The sequence below is a fragment of the Harpegnathos saltator genome, unplaced genomic scaffold (assembly GCF_003227715.2).
Source record: "Harpegnathos saltator strain DR-91 unplaced genomic scaffold, Hsal_v8.6 scaffold174, whole genome shotgun sequence".
NCBI lineage: Eukaryota > Metazoa > Arthropoda > Insecta > Hymenoptera > Formicidae > Harpegnathos > Harpegnathos saltator.
The window spans coordinates 1,038,089-1,057,532 of NW_020229955.1; the positions used below are offsets into that span (position 1 = coordinate 1,038,089).

Sequence of the window (19,444 nt, forward strand, 5' to 3'; positions counted from 1 at the left end):
AGTTATGGTTATTAGGGGCTCGTAAATGGTAGAGAGATAGTGATAGCCCGAGAGAGAAAGATCGATATAAGTGTCGAGAAGACGCACGGTCGACCGGCGCGGCGTCGTGTTCGCGACCGTCGGCTCGACGGATAATTCGCGGATTACGCCTGCCGAGGAAACGCTCGCGACCGGAAATTCCGTGTGATCTCGACTTTCGTCCGTCCGTCCGTTCGTCCGTCCGTCGCGAGGGTTTAAAACGCCCGAAAAATTGAAGCTCCGCGGCTCATTAGCGTGTCGGCGAGCGGCCGCGATTAGCGTCAGGTGCATTCTTCCTTCGTGACTCTGCTCTCTCGAAAATCGAGACCCCCGAAATCATACCGGTTTCCAGCGCCCCGCCCCTCCCCGCGCGAGTCATCGGCCCCTCTTTCGTGGCCGGGGCGAAGAGGTAATCGTTCGTGATCGATCGAGATCGCCCTCTCTCTCTCTCTCTCTCTCTCTCTCTCTCTCTCTCTCTCTCTCTCTCTCTCTCCACCTTGTGTGGCTGCGGCGGCGAGCAGACGGACTATTTCCGCATGACATCACACCGCCCGCATTTAGGAGCAGCACACGATTTTCTATTTTCTCGACTCTCTACACTGGTGGCCCGCAAGGTCGGTCCCACCGAGATACGTCTCCCGATCAGTTTTTATTGCCCTTGCCCCCCTTCTGCCTTCCTGCCCTCTCGACTTCCTCTCGGCCGGTGAGCGCCGCTCTCCGCTTAAAGAGAGCGCGCGACGCTCTTTCCTCTCCACTCCCCGCCCCGCCTTCCTCTCCTTCCCCTCTGCCTCTTCTTCTCAGAAGTCTATAATTATTTATTGCAGTCGGAGAACACACTCCTAATTTAGCGCTATACAAGATTACGTTCATTTTGAGCCGCCGTTTCTCTCGCTCGTAATACCCATCGCGATAATATCGATCGCTGCATTTATTAGCCATTCAAACGGCGATTCGCCCTCATTATCCTCACCCGTATACCGTCATTACTCTCACCACGCGTCTCTATTTCTCTCTTGAATAATTATTTCATCTATAAATGAATTCCGTTGCGCGTTAAATCGCGTTATTTATAGTTGTACACCGTACAGTTATACACCGCGCGGCGCACAATGCGTTGTTTGAGAAGGACCGCATTCCTCGAGCATAATGAACTACGCTACCTCCTTCCTTCCTTCCCTCTCCTCCTGTACCTTACGACATGCCGAAGGAAAAAAAGACGTTATTAATGTCGGAATTGTCGGCGGTGCTTCCGCAATTAGGCAGAACGCGAAACTGAGAACGCTCGTCGTCGTTGGCGCACGTCCCGTTAACGCGACGGCGATCTAATCTCGCGTCGTCGCGGCTCTCCTTCTTCCTAATCGAGAAATAATTGTACGGATTTGTCGGGCGACCATCGTCGTGGCTATCGTCGTCGTCGTCGTCGTCGTCGTCGTCGTCGTCGTCGCCGCCGCCGCCGCCGCAGCCGCAGCCGCAGCCGCCGTCGAAGAAATTCGTGCACGTCCCCGCGTCGTCGTGTTGCTTCTTCAACTTTTTTCTACGCGTCGTCCGGAACAATGGGATCGACCAGACAAAGGAGCTGCTCTACTCTCTCTCGTCCTACGGTTTCTTCGGGTTTATGCGCGGTACCGTTCCGAATGGCGCTAACTCGGTTAGCCATTCGTTAGCGACATTAGAAAAGGCCGGGAAAAATGACACGCCCTAAACGTGGCCGTCGTTCACGTTCACCATTGCGAAAAAAACGATTAATCATCGGGACGCGAATAAACATGCGAGAGGAAACGGACTCTTTTCATTTTCTTTTCGGTAGAAAAGAAAAGAGAGACAAAGAAAGTGTGTGTGTGTGAGAGAGAGAGAGAGAGAGAGAGAGAGAGAGAGAGAGAGAGAGAGAGAGAGAGAGAGAGAGAGAGAGAGAGAGAGAGGGAAGACAAGGCGGGTAATTCATTTCTTTCTTTCGCACTTCGTTAGATGTGTATCGACATCGGTTGATCCGTGATCCGTGTAAAAATGGCGATCACGACAACGATGAGAAGACAAAAACAAGAGAACGGAGATCGCACAGCTGCGCGCTCGGCAAAGAAGTCGGTGTTACATTAACGCTTTGTCGGCGCATTTCCAACAATCGGAAGATTCCTTCAGAAGCCGGACACGCTTGTGTTTCTGGCGGTCACACAAGCGGTCACGCTCTCCGCAACACGTTGCGCTTATTAAGCGTAGCTTTGGTCACCAGCTGGAGAGGAGACGGTGCTGTGTGATCGTTCGGCCAACACGTTATAAAAGCGTAAACCGCTCGGCGTCCGGCGGAAAATCTTGCGACGCTCCTCGAGCACGCTGTGACGGCCGACGTCACCGCGCGGGTGTCGTCGCGCGGCCACTCGCGGCAGATAAGATTAAGGCCGCGCGAGAGTTCTGGGACACCCTGTACCTCGCGCGCGCGCGCGCGCGGAGTAATGTTAAGCCGACGCGCTGTATTACGGTAGCCTCGGACGAGAAAAATGTCGATAGTGGTGCAATTTATAAAGGCGAGTCTACTCTCTCGGATGCGACGGCCGCGGATCGGGCGAGTTCACTCGCTTTCTCTCCTCTTCTCCCTTCGCCACTCTTCGGCTGCTCCTCTCCTTCTGCCGCGCTCCAGCCTCGTCTCGTTTACACCTCGTGGTTTCCGCGCGTTCGGATTCGATTTTCAGCCGCGGCGGAGTCGCGATCGCCTCGCCTAACCTGTGCCGCCGTCGTTTGCGTCCGGGTCGCGAAGCGACGCCGGTCATCCGAGACGATCGTTTATCGATCGATCGACGTGCCACCGCCGCCGCCGCCGCCGCCGCCGCGTGATCCACCAGCGCGGGACCGCGGAAGAGGATTTCTGCGCGAGCGACTCCGTAACGATCGATTATGCGACGGCGACCGATCGGCATGCGTCGCTCTCCTCGCGCTCTCGGATCCATCCATTCGTTTGTCGCCACGCCGCGATTGTAACGTCCGCGAAACGGGACTCGAGGAGTTGTCCGGAGTTGTCTAGCTGGCGGAACTCCGTCGGGCTCGCCGCGGGATTTTCGAGGCTCGCCAAGTTCGGCCGCGAAATGCATAATTAACGCTCGCGCGCGGACAGCGCGCCATAAACACGTAATTGCGAAAATTATATAATTCCGCCGGCGGACTCGATCCGCGGCGATTCCACCCCCCTCCCATCGGCGGCCCATCGTTTCGCGCGTACAATAATTCGTCGGATTATACTCGTGAGTATAAACTTGCGAAACGATCGCTTTCAAAAGTCCCTCTCTCTCTCAAGGCTCCAAAGTTTTTTTTTTTTTTCCCCCCGTCGAAATGACGCTGTTGCGCGTACGCGTATTGTGGCGCGAGCCCGCGCGGCGATTGTAATCCGTTCGTGTTTCCACGACGAGTAATCACGATGGTCGCGGCGACGTTTCTTTTCGCTCCTGTTCCTCCGGGTTATTCATGCGTTCCTAATAGCTCGTGTTGCGTAGCGAGGCCGGGTTTTTCTCCGCGGATCGAGTCACGGCCGATAAGTGATTTTTGCGCGTTTCGCTGTGAGAGGAAGAGGGAGAGGGGGGGAGAGAGAGAGAGAGAGAGAGAGGGAGGGGGACGGACGAGGGGATAGAATTGAGCAGGAGAGATTCGAAAGAGAGAGAGAGAGAGAGAGAGAGAAAGAGAGAGAGAGAGAGAGAGAGAGAGAGAGAGAGAGAGAGAGAGAGAGAGAGAGAGAGAGAGAGAGAGAGAGAGGAGAGTCCGATCGTAGAAGCCTTGAACGAGGGCGCGACGGCGATGGCGGGAACGATCGGGCGATCGGTTGGCTGCTCGCTTGGTCGGTCGGTCGATTGATTTTTTCGTCACGGCGTCTGGTTGCACCGCTACTGCCTATTGCAGGTGGAAGCGACTTACTCCCGATCCTCTTCCGTGGCTTCTCGGAAATTCTCTCCAGTCATCGGGACGAACATCGCCGAAAGACTTTCAGGCCGGCGCGCGCTGCCGGCCCCGTCGTCGTCGCTTAATGGTTTTATATGTTTCTTAATTTCGCGCTGTGTGAACAGAGATTGCGGCAAACTTTCTTTTTCTCCGTCGTCGTCGTCGTCGTCGTCTTTTATAGCGCTTGGACGGATCGAACCGCGTTTCATCATTCATGGAAAGTTCAGAGGCGCGAATAAGAGCCGTCGCGCGTCGCGGCGGTGCTTCTCTCACGAATTCCGTTTGTATGACAAAGTATGGTACAAAGCGACGATGTACTCCTTCTCCTCCCGTGCTATAAAAGCCGGGGGAACAATATCTTGGCACGTTTGAGAGAGACTCGTGGGAGACGGTGCGATGGAAATGGGACATCGGTGGCGGGGCGGGCCCCCGCGGAGGCGGCGGCGAGGGAGGTGAACGGGAAAATAAAACGAGATGGACAAGTTACACGTGAAACAGGCGAGTCATAAAAATCCAAAGCGCAGGTATAAAGCAACGATCTACAAGTCCGCGCGAGAACGATCCTAATCTCACCGGTTGCGCGCTGCTGCAGCGCTGGCGGAAGACCCCATGCAAGCTTTAAAAAGGAACTCGCTGTAGAAAAAGGAACAGCAAAGGAGGTCGGCAAATTTTTGACCGAAATTCATTGGAAAGTCGCTCGGAAGGTGCTACGGTGCGTCGCAAGCGATTCCAAAGAAAGCGTCAGGATTCTTGAAGAAAGGAGAGGAAGTTTCTTCGATAATTCACTGCCAACTTCACGTTTTCTCAACGTCCTTTTCTCTTCTCTTGTTTCCTCCGAGGCTCACCGAGGTCGCGCGCAATTTCGGCGATCCTATCGAGCGAATGATCGACGATCCGTCTAAATTCGCGTCTGGCCGTTCCTCTCCTGCCACTGTCCGACTTCGAAGGACGAGCGCGTCCGTTTCTTCCTGCCATTTTTGGATGTCATAAACGTTGCCGCTGCTATTGCTACCGTCTCTCGACGGCTACGTTCGTCGTTGATTCACGCTTTACGCAAGTATTTTTATTCGCTCGCACGGGAGATATATTCGAGTCGCAACCACGACAGGTGACGGTAAAAAGAGGAAAGACGGTAGAAAACGTTGACCGGTCATACGTGTCTTACGACGATAATTAATAGGGGAGGGCCCTCGACGCGGCTCATTCCTTCGTTCGTTCGTTCGTTCGACCATAAACCGCGGCGGAAGGTCGAGCGAGCCAAACGACGCATAAATTTCACGCAGTCGCGGCGGCACTACGTGACTCGCGCACCGGGATTTCGCGAATCTCTCTCTCTCTCTCTCTCTCTCTCTCTCTCTCTCTCTCTCTCTCTCTCTCTCTCTCTCTCCTCTCCCTCTCACGAGCTCGCCGGCTCGAGTTAATGACCTCGAGTAATTGAATAAATGTCGCTGATTAGTCGCGATACCGCCGAGACGCGCTTTAACGAGCTAGAGCCGTCGTCTGGATGATCGCTCGACTTGCCGCGAATTTAATCTAGAGTTAATCGGCATTTAATATAAATTCCGCCGCGTGCGCTAACGTGCTTATGTTTCTCATCAGTCGTGCGACGCTTCGTGATCCATCTTCGCGTTAGTCTGCGATTTACGGTTTGCTTGCGGTCTGATGAAATTGTCGACGCATCGGAAAAAAAGTTCCAAAAGAGGGCGCACACGCGCGCGAAAAGCGCGGCTACGAGTCTCGAGACTCACCCAAACTGTAACTCGGATTGTAACAGGATTTATTACACTTGACGCAAACGCGCGACGATCACGTCGCGAGCTCTCATTCCGCCGTACATTCGCGCCTCCACTGTGATCACAGACGAACGCAAGGTCATGAACGAACAATGAAAAGGACGGACAGAAACGGAAAAGCACAAAAGAAAAAAAGAAAAAGAAAAAGAAAAAGAAAAAAACAGCCGGAATCCGTGTCGTTGCACAAAGCGTAATGGCGCAGTCGCGGTTTTATTTTTTCTTGAATCTGGCTTTCTTCGCGACTACCACGGCATTTGGTAACTTCGGATTGGACTGATTTTTGTGTTTCTTGCTCTCGACGTGCTGAGCGAACGTGGTCTCCGAGTTCAACGACAGGTTGCACGGTGCGCAATAATACTGCCCTGCAACAAACAAAGCAGAAAAAACGATCGTTGTTGCGTTGCCTTGCGAAATTATGCAGAAGAGAAGGTATCTGTTTTTTTATTTCTCTAAATTTCCACACTTCTCGGCAACCCGATCCCTTCTTACCCGATGGAGTCCGATAAATTGAATAATCTATGGGTTCAACGGCGCTGGTCGTGTTCTCGTTTTCAGCGGCTGAAACAGAACGGAACGAGATGATTGGCGGCCAGAAGGGAGGAAGGGAGGCGTATTCAGCACTTTGGATCATTACCAGATTCAGGCACAGGAAGTCCATTAAGCCGCAGCATTCTCAAATGTCGGGCTCCGCGCTTGTGCGTTTCCAGTTGATCCTGCCGATTAGCTGAGACTCCGCACAAGTCGCAACGCAACAGCGTGGAATATGGCGACGACGCGTACATGGTAGGCGCGACCGCATTTTGCACCGGCGCGGTGACGTCCGGTATCACCGGTGTCACCGTCGGCGCGGTCTGCGCGTCCGTCTGGAAAGCCATTCCTATCCCGAAGCGTCCGGTCGAGTCGACCTGATTGTACTGATTCTGCGATGGCGGTTTCTTCGATGGCCTGCGGAAGCAAGAGAGCGTCGGCTTTTTCCCCCTTTCTGATCATCACATTGTAATATGTCGAATCTTTGTGGACGCGTCCTACCGCCGCGAATTCCGCGAAGGTGAATTTAAGCGATACATCATCATATGTATGATGCGATTATTAAGACGCGAGACGCGGGACCACAGATTCGTACCTGCGGGGTCCACCATTCGCCGCTCTAATGTGCTTTTTGCCTGCGTAGTGTTGCGTAGCGTCTGTCTGCGACGTGAACCACGTTTTGCATATCTAATGTGGATCGTACGCGAGGTACATTAGTAAGTTTCTGTATAAATATACGAGCAAACCGCGGAAGCAAGACGTCTGATAATGTCCCTTACATCACAGTAGTTTTGCCAGTCGTTATTGGTCGTGCTGCTCACTTGGCCGTCCTCTGTCTTTTGCTTTTTAACGCTCTGATTGAGGAACATCGACACCTTCTTCTGATGCGGCTTACCGTCATAGTGTAATTTCGCTTGTAACGTCGAATTCATCTGAAACACGAAAATTCGCAAAGTCAAGACATCTCGTTATCGACGTGCTCGTTATCCGCCCCCGCGGCCCCCCCCCCCCTCCGTGTTGGAATCAATACAAAGCGTTGTGCTCTTTGCTCGCGGAGAATAGAGATTGTCGATCTTGATCTAGTCTTGATCTGGCGATCTCTCTTAATCTTTCATTCTCGGAAGCTGCGTGAAACTCGCTGATTCGCTGAATAAAATTAGCCGGGCCTTACGACTGCATTGCACAGGTCACACTTTAGTGGTTTCATCAGTGTCGACAACTCCCTCTGAGCGCTCGCCACTTTCTCTGCGAAAGAAAAACAGAGATTAAACGTACGCTTCACTAAGTACGCTGCTAAGTCCTTTTTACACGAGCGTCGCTTCAGATCCAACAAGATCCTACACAACGTTTACTCAGTTTCGCATTCGCTACGATTTTAAAACAGACACTTTCCCCGTCATAAATCTCGCTTCTCTTATTATAATCCGCCGTGTAAAGCGTTCGGCCGCCATTATATTCCTTCCAGGCCCGAGGTGGAGCAGAAAATAATACATCGATCTCCCAAATGAGACGACAATGAGCTCCCGGCATTGTGTCGTGTTAAAAAGCACAGGTACGAATGTATGTAAAACATTCCACGGGACAACCGTTCAACAAATATAAAGCCGTCCGGCGCACATCAGAGGGACAGAGGTCAGGACGTGAAAAGGGAACTCCGAGAACTACGAGATATTAGGCTGTTCTTCTTTAATCTTCCGTGTGTACCCGGGCCCGGGACGAAGATACATGATTGCCGCCTCAAAGTTTGCCGACTCGCAGCAGGCAACAAGTCTGCTCAAAGCCCCAATTACCTGCATCCTGCGCGGGGTCGATAAATTCGTTCTTGCGTTTGTAATATTTGTTCTTACTCTTCGCCATGGCCTGCGTAGCGGGTGGTATCGCGGTAGCACCCTTGTACGTCGAGTCATACCACTGAGTGTACATGTCGGATGTGTCGCTGTCGGTGGGCATCCACCAGGGGGTAGCTGCCGGCTGGCCGGGGGTTTGCGGTTGTACCGCTGGAAACGCAGAGATATAGGGGGTTGGCACGGGTACACTAGGGTACGTGGTGCCGCTGAGATTCGGCGGCATCGCGCCGTCCGGCGCGGATGGCGGCACCCCCGTCCCCGTGGTCATCGCGTTGTTGCTCATTGCCGCCGATCGTTGCTGCTGCTGCTGCTGCTGCTGCTGCTGCTGCTGCTGCTGCTGCTGTTGCTGCTGCTGCTTCGTTGTTGCGGACACATTATTGCCCGATAATTTGTTCAACGACGACGACGGCGGCGGAGGCGGCGGCGGCGGCGGTGGCGGCGGTGGCGGCGGTGGCGGCGGCGGCGGCGGCGGCAGGAAGCATTCGAGTCCTGTGAGAAATTGATAATAAAAAATTCAGATTCTCTGTAGGTGAACGAGCCGGTCGTTAGGCAAAATCAGGTCGTTCTTCTGAGTATGGGCAGAATCGTATTACCGGTCGCTGCCGGCAAAGACGGGAGACCGTTTTCTAAGAGCGAGTCATGAGCCCTGGCAGAACACACGGGGACACAATGGCCTGGCTGATTTTGTTACTTCGGACGGTGTCTTTTAGTCACGGTCGGGTCATTAAATGGAAATTCCTCTCGGTCAGAGACAGGCATTTAGCATTTGGTGTGCGCAAGGGTAACCGCGCGTCTCCCTTATTTTGCGTCATGGTGAAACACGTGAATGGGACGCACTGCATCATCGTCCATTTACGTCCATTGTGTCGTGCGTCTGCTCCCAACGCTTGTATTTACTCTTGGTCACTCGGGGCCGCATTTTCGCACGGCCTAAACAACTGAAATACAACGAACGGACACTGCCAATGATGGTCTGTTTTCCCTCTGTCCAGTCTTTGCCGTTCTTTTTTGTCGATCTTCGCTCTCCCTCGGGTCACGAGTCGGAGACCGCGAGTATTACTAAAGCAACAATCCTGCAACAGTGTGTCATGTTTATCAGTGTGCAAGTATTCAGCGCGCAGAAGCTTCGCAGCGCTGGGGAGATTTACGATTCGCGCGATAACGATCGAGCCTTGGGAGTTTTCGCGTCGCGTTCTAATGCGTACGCGATGCGTACGTAAATAAATGATAGACAAACGCGATAGAGACGTCGAGCAAGCCTGTCGTCACCCGTTGTCGCAATTTACACGCGCGTAGTTATTAATAAATATTAATGCCTGTCGCATAGCGGTCGATCCGAACGATACGAAGCCTACTGCGATCGGCGACAGGCCATTTCGTAAAGCTGCGACATCCGGCGACCTTGCATCCGTCTTTCGCGCCCGGAGACGGCGTCACGTTCAGCTTATCACATGTCTACGCCGCACAGTGTTGCCTCCAAACCTCCAAATAGTGGCCATAAATCATATTGTCGCTGTGATACTACAGTCGAAGCATACTATATTGTAAATACTGGTACTTTATCATTGAAATAACATGTTCTCTGATTTTATTATTTTACTTTTTATTTTTGTTTTTATTTAAAAAAATTTTTTTGTCTTTTTATTTTTTTTTGTTTCTTTTTCATTTTTTGTTTCTTATTTCTTTTTCTTTTTTAGTTTTTATCTTCTGCTTTTCATTTCATATAACTACTAACTAAACAAAATATTTTATGTAACTATTCAACGTCCGAAACTGCATTTGCTACAATTGGATTTGCGAGCAATTCAATAACTTCTTTAGGGAAGGGATCGGCTTTTCTATTTGAAGCTCTTTTTAAAGAGCTTGAGCTTTTTAAAGAGAAATGATGGAATCTGAGGAAAGAAGAAGTCTTTTAAATAAATTAATCTTCATTCGTCGCAATTCTCGAGTTTGTTCTTGTACGATACTCTCTCATATCTCTACAGTCTTTATTTTTACTATTGTTTACTATATTATTTAATTAGAGCTTAAACATTATCGTTAATTATTATATTTGTAATTACATTAGCAAAATTAACTAGAATGAAGAATTTTGATAGAGGATATAATTTTTGTGTTGAACAATATTACCTGCAGTAGACAACGCCTGACCGTAAGAAAGCGCACTGAATGTTGAACTCTGCTCATAAAATTTATTGTATTTTTGTAAGCGCTGGATGTCGCTCTTTCTACCTTTGCGTAAGGATTAATAGATATTTTATCTTTGTTTTCACAAAGGTACAACATGATGCGAAATGATGCAATTTTTCCTGTAAATCTAACTTTTATTGGATATACTTATAACTTTCTAATATACTCTTTATTGCAGATGAAACTATACAGATGAGATATTAGACAGGCAACATCATTTTCATGATAAAAAATTATTTCAACGCAAAATCAGTTATACCATTTGGAGGGTTATAACAGCCAGCTATTCTTTACTTCGCATCACGTGTAGATTTGAATTCACTTATCTTCGTGATACAATTGGATTACAACTTATTAATTTGGACCTTTTAGAAAATACATATTGAAAACGGGAACCGAAAATTTCACTTTTTATTTTTTCCTATTTTAGCGCCACGTTTAGCGATTTTTGCAACACTGTGCGCCGTCTAGACGCCGCACGTCGACGTTATTTATTCAGGCGCTTCCGCTCTAGTCGGTTCGCAAGCTGCCTTTGATATTACTCGCGAAACAACATCTACGCGATCGAACGAGCGAATCGAGGTGTACACATCTCGTCGACTCGGCTCGTACGTGCAGATTCGAACTGCGGACGAAAGGACGGGTTTTATTTATTCGCACGTATTTATTTCGTTTGGAAGTAAATACGTCCAATTTCGAGATCCAAGTTGCTCGTTTATTCGCGCATCGATCGATAAATGATGCCTGAGACAACGCAAACCTACGCAAAAGACGATTGAAAAATGCTAAAAGTGCGTGTTTTTCTTTTTTCTGTTTTCCCTTGGAACTTGTGCTGCCTTTAAGCCTGATTTCTTTAACCCTTTAACGCCCGACTGTTTTACAAGTGTTTTGAGAATAAAATTTGAGTTTTCTTGAACTGAGACTATAAGTAGTGATAACCCGAAAAAAATATCAGAATTTTATATCTACGAAAAACTACATTTCCAAGCAGAAACTACTCGCAGAAGCGAAAGATACGCCTGATCGGTTAAATTTTTTTTTCTAGTTTTAATAATTTTATATCATATCTAATAGTTAGAAAAATTCCTCGAAACATAAAACTCATATTCAGAACTTGATCTTTATTTACCCGGAATGGAACTGCATAAAGCATCGAGAGATGCAGAGCGGAATTTTACAGGTTTTGCAAATTATTTTTGTCCTGCTTCGCTTCCCTTTCGAGCTGCACAATTAACAATGTCTTTTACTGCTTTCCTCAACAGGCATATGCTTGTTGTAACACTTCCTGTGATGTCTTCGGTCATCTTCAGTTTCTTGTTGTCAAAGTGAACACTGGCCGCCCCGTGTTATCGTTAAAACTGAGCTAAAAGCAGACTAAACCGAATCTACATACAGTCTATATACCATTTTTCAGAAGAAGAATTCACCTTTACAATGGTGCAAATAAAACGAAAATATCTCCTTTGTGGACTAAAAGTTATGAATTCTTAAATGCGTTTCTGGTAACTATAGTTACCAGTAGGCGTTGAAGGGTTAAGAGGAAAAATGCAATTTGCAAAAATGCGCATTGTGAATTGCAGAGACTCGATTGACTCCATTTTACTTATTTAGAGAGCTTGCGACTGACTGACACACACACACACACACACACACAGAGAGCGAGTTTCTCTCTCCGTATATCCGTTAGATACTATTTAAATACGACCGCGACCTTGAGACTTGAGCGCTAATCAAGCTGGCGTCCCGCGTGGATATTTCCATTTTTACAAAAGTCCGCTCCCCGATGTATCGATTGCTGTTGTCCGCTCCTCAGGATATCAACAGGGCTCGCGAGACAGGGCTTTAATATCTCGCGGGCGCGGGCGAATAATCCGCGAAAATCTGACCGGGACGAATGCTCGAGTTGAGCGGACTCAGCCTCGTGCAAGCACAACAACATTGCACGCACGGCTGCCCATCGCGCTGCGCTCGTGCATGTTTCCACCATGCTCGTAATTCGCTCGTCAATCCAAACATCAATCGCGTCAATCGCCTCGTCCGGCGGCTCGCAGCAACGGAAGCGTCCGCGGAGCGTCGATCGCCGCGATTGAATCTCACGCACGGCGACATGATGCGTGAGAGAAGAGATGCGAGGCTCGGGGCGTATGAATTTCGTGTCGCGCGAAGTCGACTATCACGACCGCGCGAAGCCATGCTTTCTCGTCGATATTGAACGCGCTATATCGTGAAACGCGACCGAGCCGAAGCAACAGAGTCGCGGTAATAAACGGAGGATTCCCCTCGGAGGATGCTGCGACTACTCACCCGGCACTTCTGGATTCTCTATGACCTTGACGCTGGACATTTTGCCGCGATGCGAGGCGTCCCGTGATATTTATCTCCGTCGGCGCTCGACGTCAAGCTCGAACAGCTCGATACGCAACGTGGCAACAACGACGGCACGACGGCGCGTACGATGATCTCGCGCGCACACCGCGATGTTCCCCGTTCTCGTTAACTTGCGCGAGACTGCTTTCGGAACCACGTTCGTCGTCGTCGTCGTCGTCGTCGGCGTCGTCGGCGTCGTCGGCGTCGTCGGCGTCGTCGTCGGCGTCAGCGTCAGCGTCAGCGTCGACGTCGGCGTCGGCGGTCGTTTCTCCTCCAGATCTACGTGCGTAACTTCGGCGCGTAATGTTACATGTCGACTTGCGCGTCGACATCGACGACAACTGTCACCTGTCACCAACGACGACGGAATAGCGCGAACGGAAAGTGAGTGAGTTAGGTTAATTGAAGTGGATTTCGCACAGCCTAAGCGACGACATTACGCGAAATCGAGCTTGTGACGCAAGATGGCCGCGCACAACACTACTCTCGGCAAACGTGTCTACCGCGCGGAATTATCGCGGGCGGCGGTAGGGAAGGCGCGTTTTCGCTCGCTGCCAGCACGTCGAGCCGCGACTCGCGATTATTCGCCGCGATGGATAGCAAGAGCGAATTGCTGGGATGTCTGCGTGAGAAAATTGCCGACGGCCACGGCATGGTCGAGCGACTCAGGCTTATGAACAAGATCGACGGCGTGGATAAGCTGATACGGAAAATCCAGCAGGAGATCAAGTTTCTGGAAAAGGTGAGACACGTGCGATTCCGCGTGCTTCTTACGTCGGGACCGGTTAACATTCTCGTGTATGTAGCCGCCAAATTTGTTTATTCTTGTCCATTTTACGTGTACTATTTTTTTTTTTCTTTTACTTTTTATTAATATATCTTATGCCTCCTTTGTATTGTCAGTGGTGTGATAGAATTGACTTTGCATGTTGTTACATTGACAATTTTTATTTTATTATTTTCTATAGGTACAATGTACGGAGACTGTGAAGAAGGAACATCTGCAGAGCACAAATCTGATTCATCTCAATGCTGTGGTAGCTCGACTGTCTTGTGCAAAGAACCCTACCAATGTGATAAAGCCCTTCAAATATCAGGAATCACGTCTGGAAGTGGACATAGTGTGTAACAATGGTGCTTCTTGGGTGAAAGTTATAGCCAGAAATGCCAAAGCCTTGACTCTGATATCACTTGGCAAAGGAGAGTACGGACAGAAATCTGTCCTGGATCAGGCCAATTCCTATTTGATGTGCAGCAAATGTCATCTGCATCACTACAAACCGCCAGATGTCATATTCCATTTTGCTTGTGGCATAGAGACGCCTTTGGCATCGCGTCTGGAGCAAATGGGTGTTATTGTTGAAGGAGAGAGGATAGAAACTGGCTCTGACAATGTGTACCATCAATATGAAAAACATCTGGTAAATATTTAGGATGCTCTGAAATATGTGAAAAACTATGGTATCATCGATAGTTTCTTAGATAGCCGCAGGTTAATAAGCCTCTAGGCAAATATGTAAATATTACCAGAAACATTTATATATTTGCTTAGAAGGGATATATTGCATCCGTGTAGACATTTATGGCTTATATGTATCGCATTGTGTTAAAGATTATGTCACATGTGACGCTTATATTGTATCTTTTTCTTTTCTTTGGAGGTAGAACACGAGCTGGATTTCCCCAAAGAATTTACCAATGACTCTAAGAAAGATGTGGATCTGCAATCGTTGAACACGTCCGCGCTTTTCACCGAGATCAAGCTCCTGAATTTGGATGTATCGACATTGTTGGCTTACGTGACCAACATGGCCAATGGACATAGTAATTACGCTTATCGGGAACCGTTGCTTACGCAGCAGGCAGAGATGGAGAATAAACGTCCTATAAAACCGATCTTGGACAATCTGTTTCGCGACAAGGAACTCATCGCGTGTCGCACAGCGTACGACAACTTTATGAGCATCATCGACGTTATCGGTGGTCCACAGGAGACGCAGCGGGCGCACGAGTTGCTGAAGAAAATTCGAATCGTCGATGATATGCCCACCGGACGAGTCATGGAGAAATTACGTCTGGGCGGTAAAATTAAGGATCGATCGCGAATAGTGTTCGCGACCGGCGAGAATATGAAGAGCATCACAGTCTCCGCCAATGAAGGATTCGTGAGAGCAGCACGTATGCAGGTAAGAATTTCGATCATAATCACGTAATATCGCCTCTCAATTTCGCAATAATAAGCATTATTATTATGAATGTGATTATGGGCCTTCTTTCAGGGAATCGAATGTACAGTCTTTTTACACGAGCCAAGATCATTGTCGGAAATTAAAGAAGGTTACGCGACGAGCGTGCAACCATCTTGATATTACTCTAGATCCAAGTCTAGCCTATTGCGAAGAAAACATACTGCCGTACAAAATAATAAGCATATTTGTATCACTAATTTATTACATTGTCCGACATCTCCAAAAGATGATTGTACATGATTGTTCCTTTAACAAAGGGTCTGTCATACTTCGTTACCATTGAACTTGTTGAAAGATTCCGTTGTACTCTCTTCGAATTCTGTAAAATATGAGCAACCGATTGTGTATATACATACATAAATACATGATACGTATGTGTGTGTGTGTGTGCGTGTGTGTACATACATACATAATTGACGTAAGAACGTTGGAATTGTATTCAACGATACCTTCGATAAACTTGTGAAAGTGAGGATTCCTCTGCTTGGCAATCTGTATATATTCTCGGTACTTGTTGCTGTCTCCGAGATACATATGACACTTGGCGCTATTGAGGAGAGCCTTCAGATTCGAATCGTTCACTTTCAAGGCCCACTCGCAGTCGTGCAATGCCTTCTGGAATAAGCCGAGGTGCATGTACGACAACGCCCGGTTATTCCATATCACGGAGGAATCCTTGCGTTGTTCCAACGCTTTGCTGTAATATGTCACCGCCTTCTCGTAATCATCCTGCTTGAACGCGCCGTTGGCGATTCTCTTCAGCGTCTCTGCTCGTTCGTTCCTGACTCGGCGATCTTCAGCCCGCTTCCTAGCGTCGTCCTCTACGCTCTTCATGAACATTTCTGTTTACACAAATCAGAAGGATTTATAACGGATTTATTCATGTATAGTTTGACGATAGTATTGTAATGGACAAGTAAACAACTCACCTCGCGATATCTTGTTTGGATCGTTAGAGCTATCTTCCTTGGAATACTTATTAATCACTGATCTGTTGGCTTTAATTCTCACCTCAGTCTCGTCCTCGTGAATTTCCCCTTGAACATTTTTCTCTAAAATCTCATCGGCTAATATCCTGCCGCATTCTTGTTCCTTCGGATCGTGAGACGCCAATTTCTTCACGATGCTTTCTTGGTGGGAAGGGAAAAAGCGAGAAGATTCATTGGTAAGTTTAAACCGTTATCGTTCGACCGGACGATTAACATACTCACCCACTTCGGTAACGCGATGCATAAAATTCTGAAACTCTTCCTCCGTCACGTTCTTATCGGGATTTAAATTCTTGACAGTACCATCCACGCATTCTACTTTATCACAGCTTACTTTATTCATTTTCATACTCATTTCGTATGGAAAATAACCGTATAAACAATTGTAAAAACCTTTTTGCAAACACTGTACAGAGAAGAGTATCAAACAATTTGCCTCCATAGGAACACAACAGTCGAGTTGCTAAGGGTTACTATGTTATATATATCCATATTGTGTGTGTGTGTATACATATACATGTGTACGTAGATATTTATACACATATGTACTAATACACGCGAGAGCTTAAGTAGATATATATTTTACATAATCCTAACCTACGGATATTAAAGAATAAATTTGTCATTTACTATAATCCGAAGAAGAAGAAGAAAAACACATGACCTTACTTTATTATAAATGCAATATGAATGTATGATGAAACATCATATCTTATAATAAAGTTTTGTCTCTCATAGAAACCTTGCGATCAAAGGAAGTCTTGCCTGATGTGTGTCTCTCTCTCTCTCTCTCTCCCCCTCTCTCTCTCTCTCTCTCCCTCTCTCCCTTTCTTTCTCCGTATATGTATAAATATTGAAATACATAAAATTCACAAAAGCGTTTTATGGGCGTCTTGTGCACGATACATTCCCATAGTCACTATAGATCTTGAGCACTCGGACTTCTTACAGAAGAAAGACAGTTGGCGCGAGGACGAATGTTCTACCTGGTGGAGCGTCGAGAGTAATGGAACATTTGCGCGGACGCTTTGCCGCCTTCCGCATTGTCGTTGTCGATCTCGTCAATCTCCAAGGGGTCCATGTCGACGTCGTCCTCCGTGTCCGGCAATATATCGACCTCGTCCTTGATGTACACTGCATATTTCATACCGTGATCATAAGACGAGCTGTTCTTCACTTTCCTCCTGTCCAGTGGCTCGTTCTGTTTACTGTCCTGTATCGGCCCCGGTGGTTTCCCTGCCGTGATTTCCACTTCGTCCATGATGCACAGTTTCTTCAGGGGTAACGGTTTGTCTTTGGAGATCGCGGATAGTATGGTTGGCCAGCTGATGATGGGATCGGTGGGCTCTTTCCGCTTCTGCGGGCAAGACTGCGGCAGTCCTTTGCTGGTGCTCGGTAAGTCGTTAATATCTACAATACTGATGCCGGAATTGCCGGTCTCCAGTCGTTGACTCAGTGCGTTTATGCTGATCTCCTCGTTCTTCCTGGTCGTCGCGTTGTCTTGGAGAGCAGCCTTGGGTGCGAGCTTGTGCTGATGCGACGACGACGACGACGACGACGACGACGATGACGACGACGGGTGCGCTTGAGCAAGTCTTCCTTGAGTGGCGGCGGCGGCTTTGGTCTGCGACCTTGTACTTATCTCGTGCGACTCGATGTTGCTCCTACCAGGCAGGTTCCTAGTCTCCTCTATCTTCAGCCGTGATACCGTGGCGGCGGCGGCGGCGGCAGCCTTCCTCGACGTTTCGCTCGTACTCGCGTGGTTCACCTCACCGACTAACACGGAGGTCTGTATGTGCCGCAGCCCAGTGACCTCGAGGATCTCGGCGAGCTTGAGTAGTCGCCTAACCTCACTCTGCACCACCTGTATCTCGCCGCAGTACATGAAGTTGATGATGGTCTTGAGATCGTCCGCCTCGATGTCGTGCAGGATAATCATCGGGTGCGGATGATCGTTGGCCATGAGCAGCCGGCGGAAGAACGTGCTCGAGTTGGCCAGTACCATCTTGTGACACTTGAGTATCGTGCCGTCCTTGCAGACCAACGACAGATCGACGAATTGCTGTTTCTCGTAGCAGGTGTCGAGCGAGACCGCCAAGTGCGATGGGAAACTCTGCCATTTCAGACTCAGCACAGTCTCCTCCTTCATCGCGCCGGTTTTTAGTCAGTCTGTGCGCGAATTTTTGTCTTTAGCACACGCAGTACGACGCTCACTCGGCGTTACCAACAACGACACTCGCCGTGCCAGTGCCACACGTGCCGCTGTCATCGTTCGCGCGGTCAGGGATGGAGGCTATATTGAAAAAAGAATCTCGCCGCTCCGGGCGAACGTGCGTTCGATTGTAAAGAGAAATATCGAGTTTAAATGGACGATCGCATCCTGTAAAGGTCGGGTAAAAATATGCCACCATTCGGTCATATTTTTGTATAATTATTGAGTATCCAGTGAGTAATTCATGATAATATTTAATGTTATGTGCCCGCTCGTTGATAAAAAGACAAACCAACGCGGTAATAATCAAATTGGTGTCTCGTTTTATGTACTGATTATTTTTGCAAGATAAAAAGTAACTTCTGTTCGATAGTCGAGTTGTATAAAGCCAGCGGCACACGGTGCTTGTTTTCGTGCTGGGATTGCTTGCTGGATGAGAATACTGCGTTCCGATTGGTGCATTTCCATCCATCTTCGGAAATGTACCAATCAGAACGCAGCATTTTCATCCAGCAAGCAATCCAGCACGAAAACAAGCACCGTGTGCCGCTGGCTTAACTTGGAAGTTAAAGGTACGTCTGCTCAGTCGTTGAGTTGTACCGCTCAGAATTGAGCTCTTCTAACTTGCTGTTGAATTGTTAAATTTGAAAAAGCGTCCGACCAGTTTCACGTACTTTGTATTAACGGGAAGAGTTAATCCTCGACCCTGAGGCGCTGAGCCGTGCTGCTTGAAGAAAAGATATTTTCTGAATCACTGTTGGAAAAGAGAAATACGACGCTTGACACGTCGTTGAGTCGCATTACGTGCTCTTAAAGGTCAGTGGCGACTCGTAGCGAAAACTCTGAAACTAAAGGAAGTGACGGGCTCAACAATTATAACGGGTCTAAAGTGCCGAAGCAAGAGAAAACTTAGCTGAAATTCAAACCCTTACACCAAGAAGTTTGAGTCTCGGCTAAATTCTCTTTCGCGGGGTATTTTAAACCCGTTATGACTGTTGTGACCTGTTACTTACTTTTGTTCCAAAGTCTCCGCTACGAGTCGCCACTGACTTACATACCAATTAATTAATTCGTGATACCCACTCAACGATAAGTCGGCCACAATTTTTCTCGAAATAAGCAAAATCCAACAGGTTGCATTTTTGAGAATAATAATGATAATGAGACAATTCGACAAGCATTTTGCAGCTAAAAGTCTCTAGTCTTGAATGAAAAAGGAGGAGACTAACGTTGCCATCATTATACGCTAAGACGCATCATGTTAAATAAAAATTATGACCGTTTAATTTACAATATAATTTTTCAATTAGGTTTAGGCATAAAAAAAATTATA

The 19,444-nt window shown here is 48.2% G+C and overlaps 4 protein-coding genes across 5 annotated transcripts; 1 reads left to right on the forward strand and 3 right to left on the reverse strand.

Annotated features, from left to right (window-relative positions):
- Positions 1 to 5,899: 5,899 nt before the first annotated feature.
- Positions 5,900 to 12,857, reverse strand: LOC105189581 (zinc finger protein 346). Its single transcript, XM_011151802.2, has 8 exons — positions 12,599 to 12,857; positions 8,048 to 8,593; positions 7,429 to 7,502; positions 7,037 to 7,189; positions 6,853 to 6,944; positions 6,364 to 6,674; positions 6,219 to 6,287; positions 5,900 to 6,091 (listed from the first exon to the last, which is right to left on the reverse strand). Exons 1-8 carry the CDS (start codon positions 12,636 to 12,638, stop codon positions 5,940 to 5,942), a joined length of 1,437 nt encoding a protein of 478 aa, XP_011150104.2. The 5' UTR covers positions 12,639 to 12,857; the 3' UTR covers positions 5,900 to 5,939.
- A 16-nt stretch (positions 12,858 to 12,873) lies between these two features.
- LOC105189582 (UPF0415 protein C7orf25 homolog) lies at positions 12,874 to 15,348 on the forward strand. 2 transcript variants are annotated; one of them, XM_011151803.3, is made up of 4 exons: positions 12,874 to 13,403; positions 13,630 to 14,082; positions 14,320 to 14,847; positions 14,941 to 15,348. In XM_011151803.3, exons 1-4 carry the CDS (start codon positions 13,254 to 13,256, stop codon positions 15,025 to 15,027), a joined length of 1,218 nt encoding a protein of 405 aa, XP_011150105.1. In that variant the 5' UTR covers positions 12,874 to 13,253; the 3' UTR covers positions 15,028 to 15,348. The 2 variants fall into 2 exon arrangements, with proteins under 2 accessions (XP_011150105.1, XP_011150106.1); XM_011151804.3 differs by having other exon boundaries at positions 12,876 to 13,403; positions 14,323 to 14,847; positions 14,941 to 15,125.
- On the reverse strand, positions 15,056 to 16,517 carry LOC105189604 (tetratricopeptide repeat protein 12). The gene is made up of 4 exons (XM_019844387.2): positions 16,122 to 16,517; positions 15,840 to 16,040; positions 15,360 to 15,752; positions 15,056 to 15,229 (listed from the first exon to the last, which is right to left on the reverse strand). Exons 1-4 carry the CDS (start codon positions 16,339 to 16,341, stop codon positions 15,174 to 15,176), a joined length of 870 nt encoding a protein of 289 aa, XP_019699946.1. The 5' UTR covers positions 16,342 to 16,517; the 3' UTR covers positions 15,056 to 15,173.
- Positions 16,518 to 16,700: 183 nt separating this feature from the next.
- On the reverse strand, positions 16,701 to 18,419 carry LOC109504448 (protein abrupt). Its single transcript, XM_019844386.2, has one exon. The coding sequence runs from the start codon at positions 18,046 to 18,048 to the stop codon at positions 16,882 to 16,884; it is 1,167 nt and encodes a 388-aa protein (XP_019699945.1). The 5' UTR covers positions 18,049 to 18,419; the 3' UTR covers positions 16,701 to 16,881.
- Between the last annotated feature and the right edge of the window lie 1,025 nt (positions 18,420 to 19,444).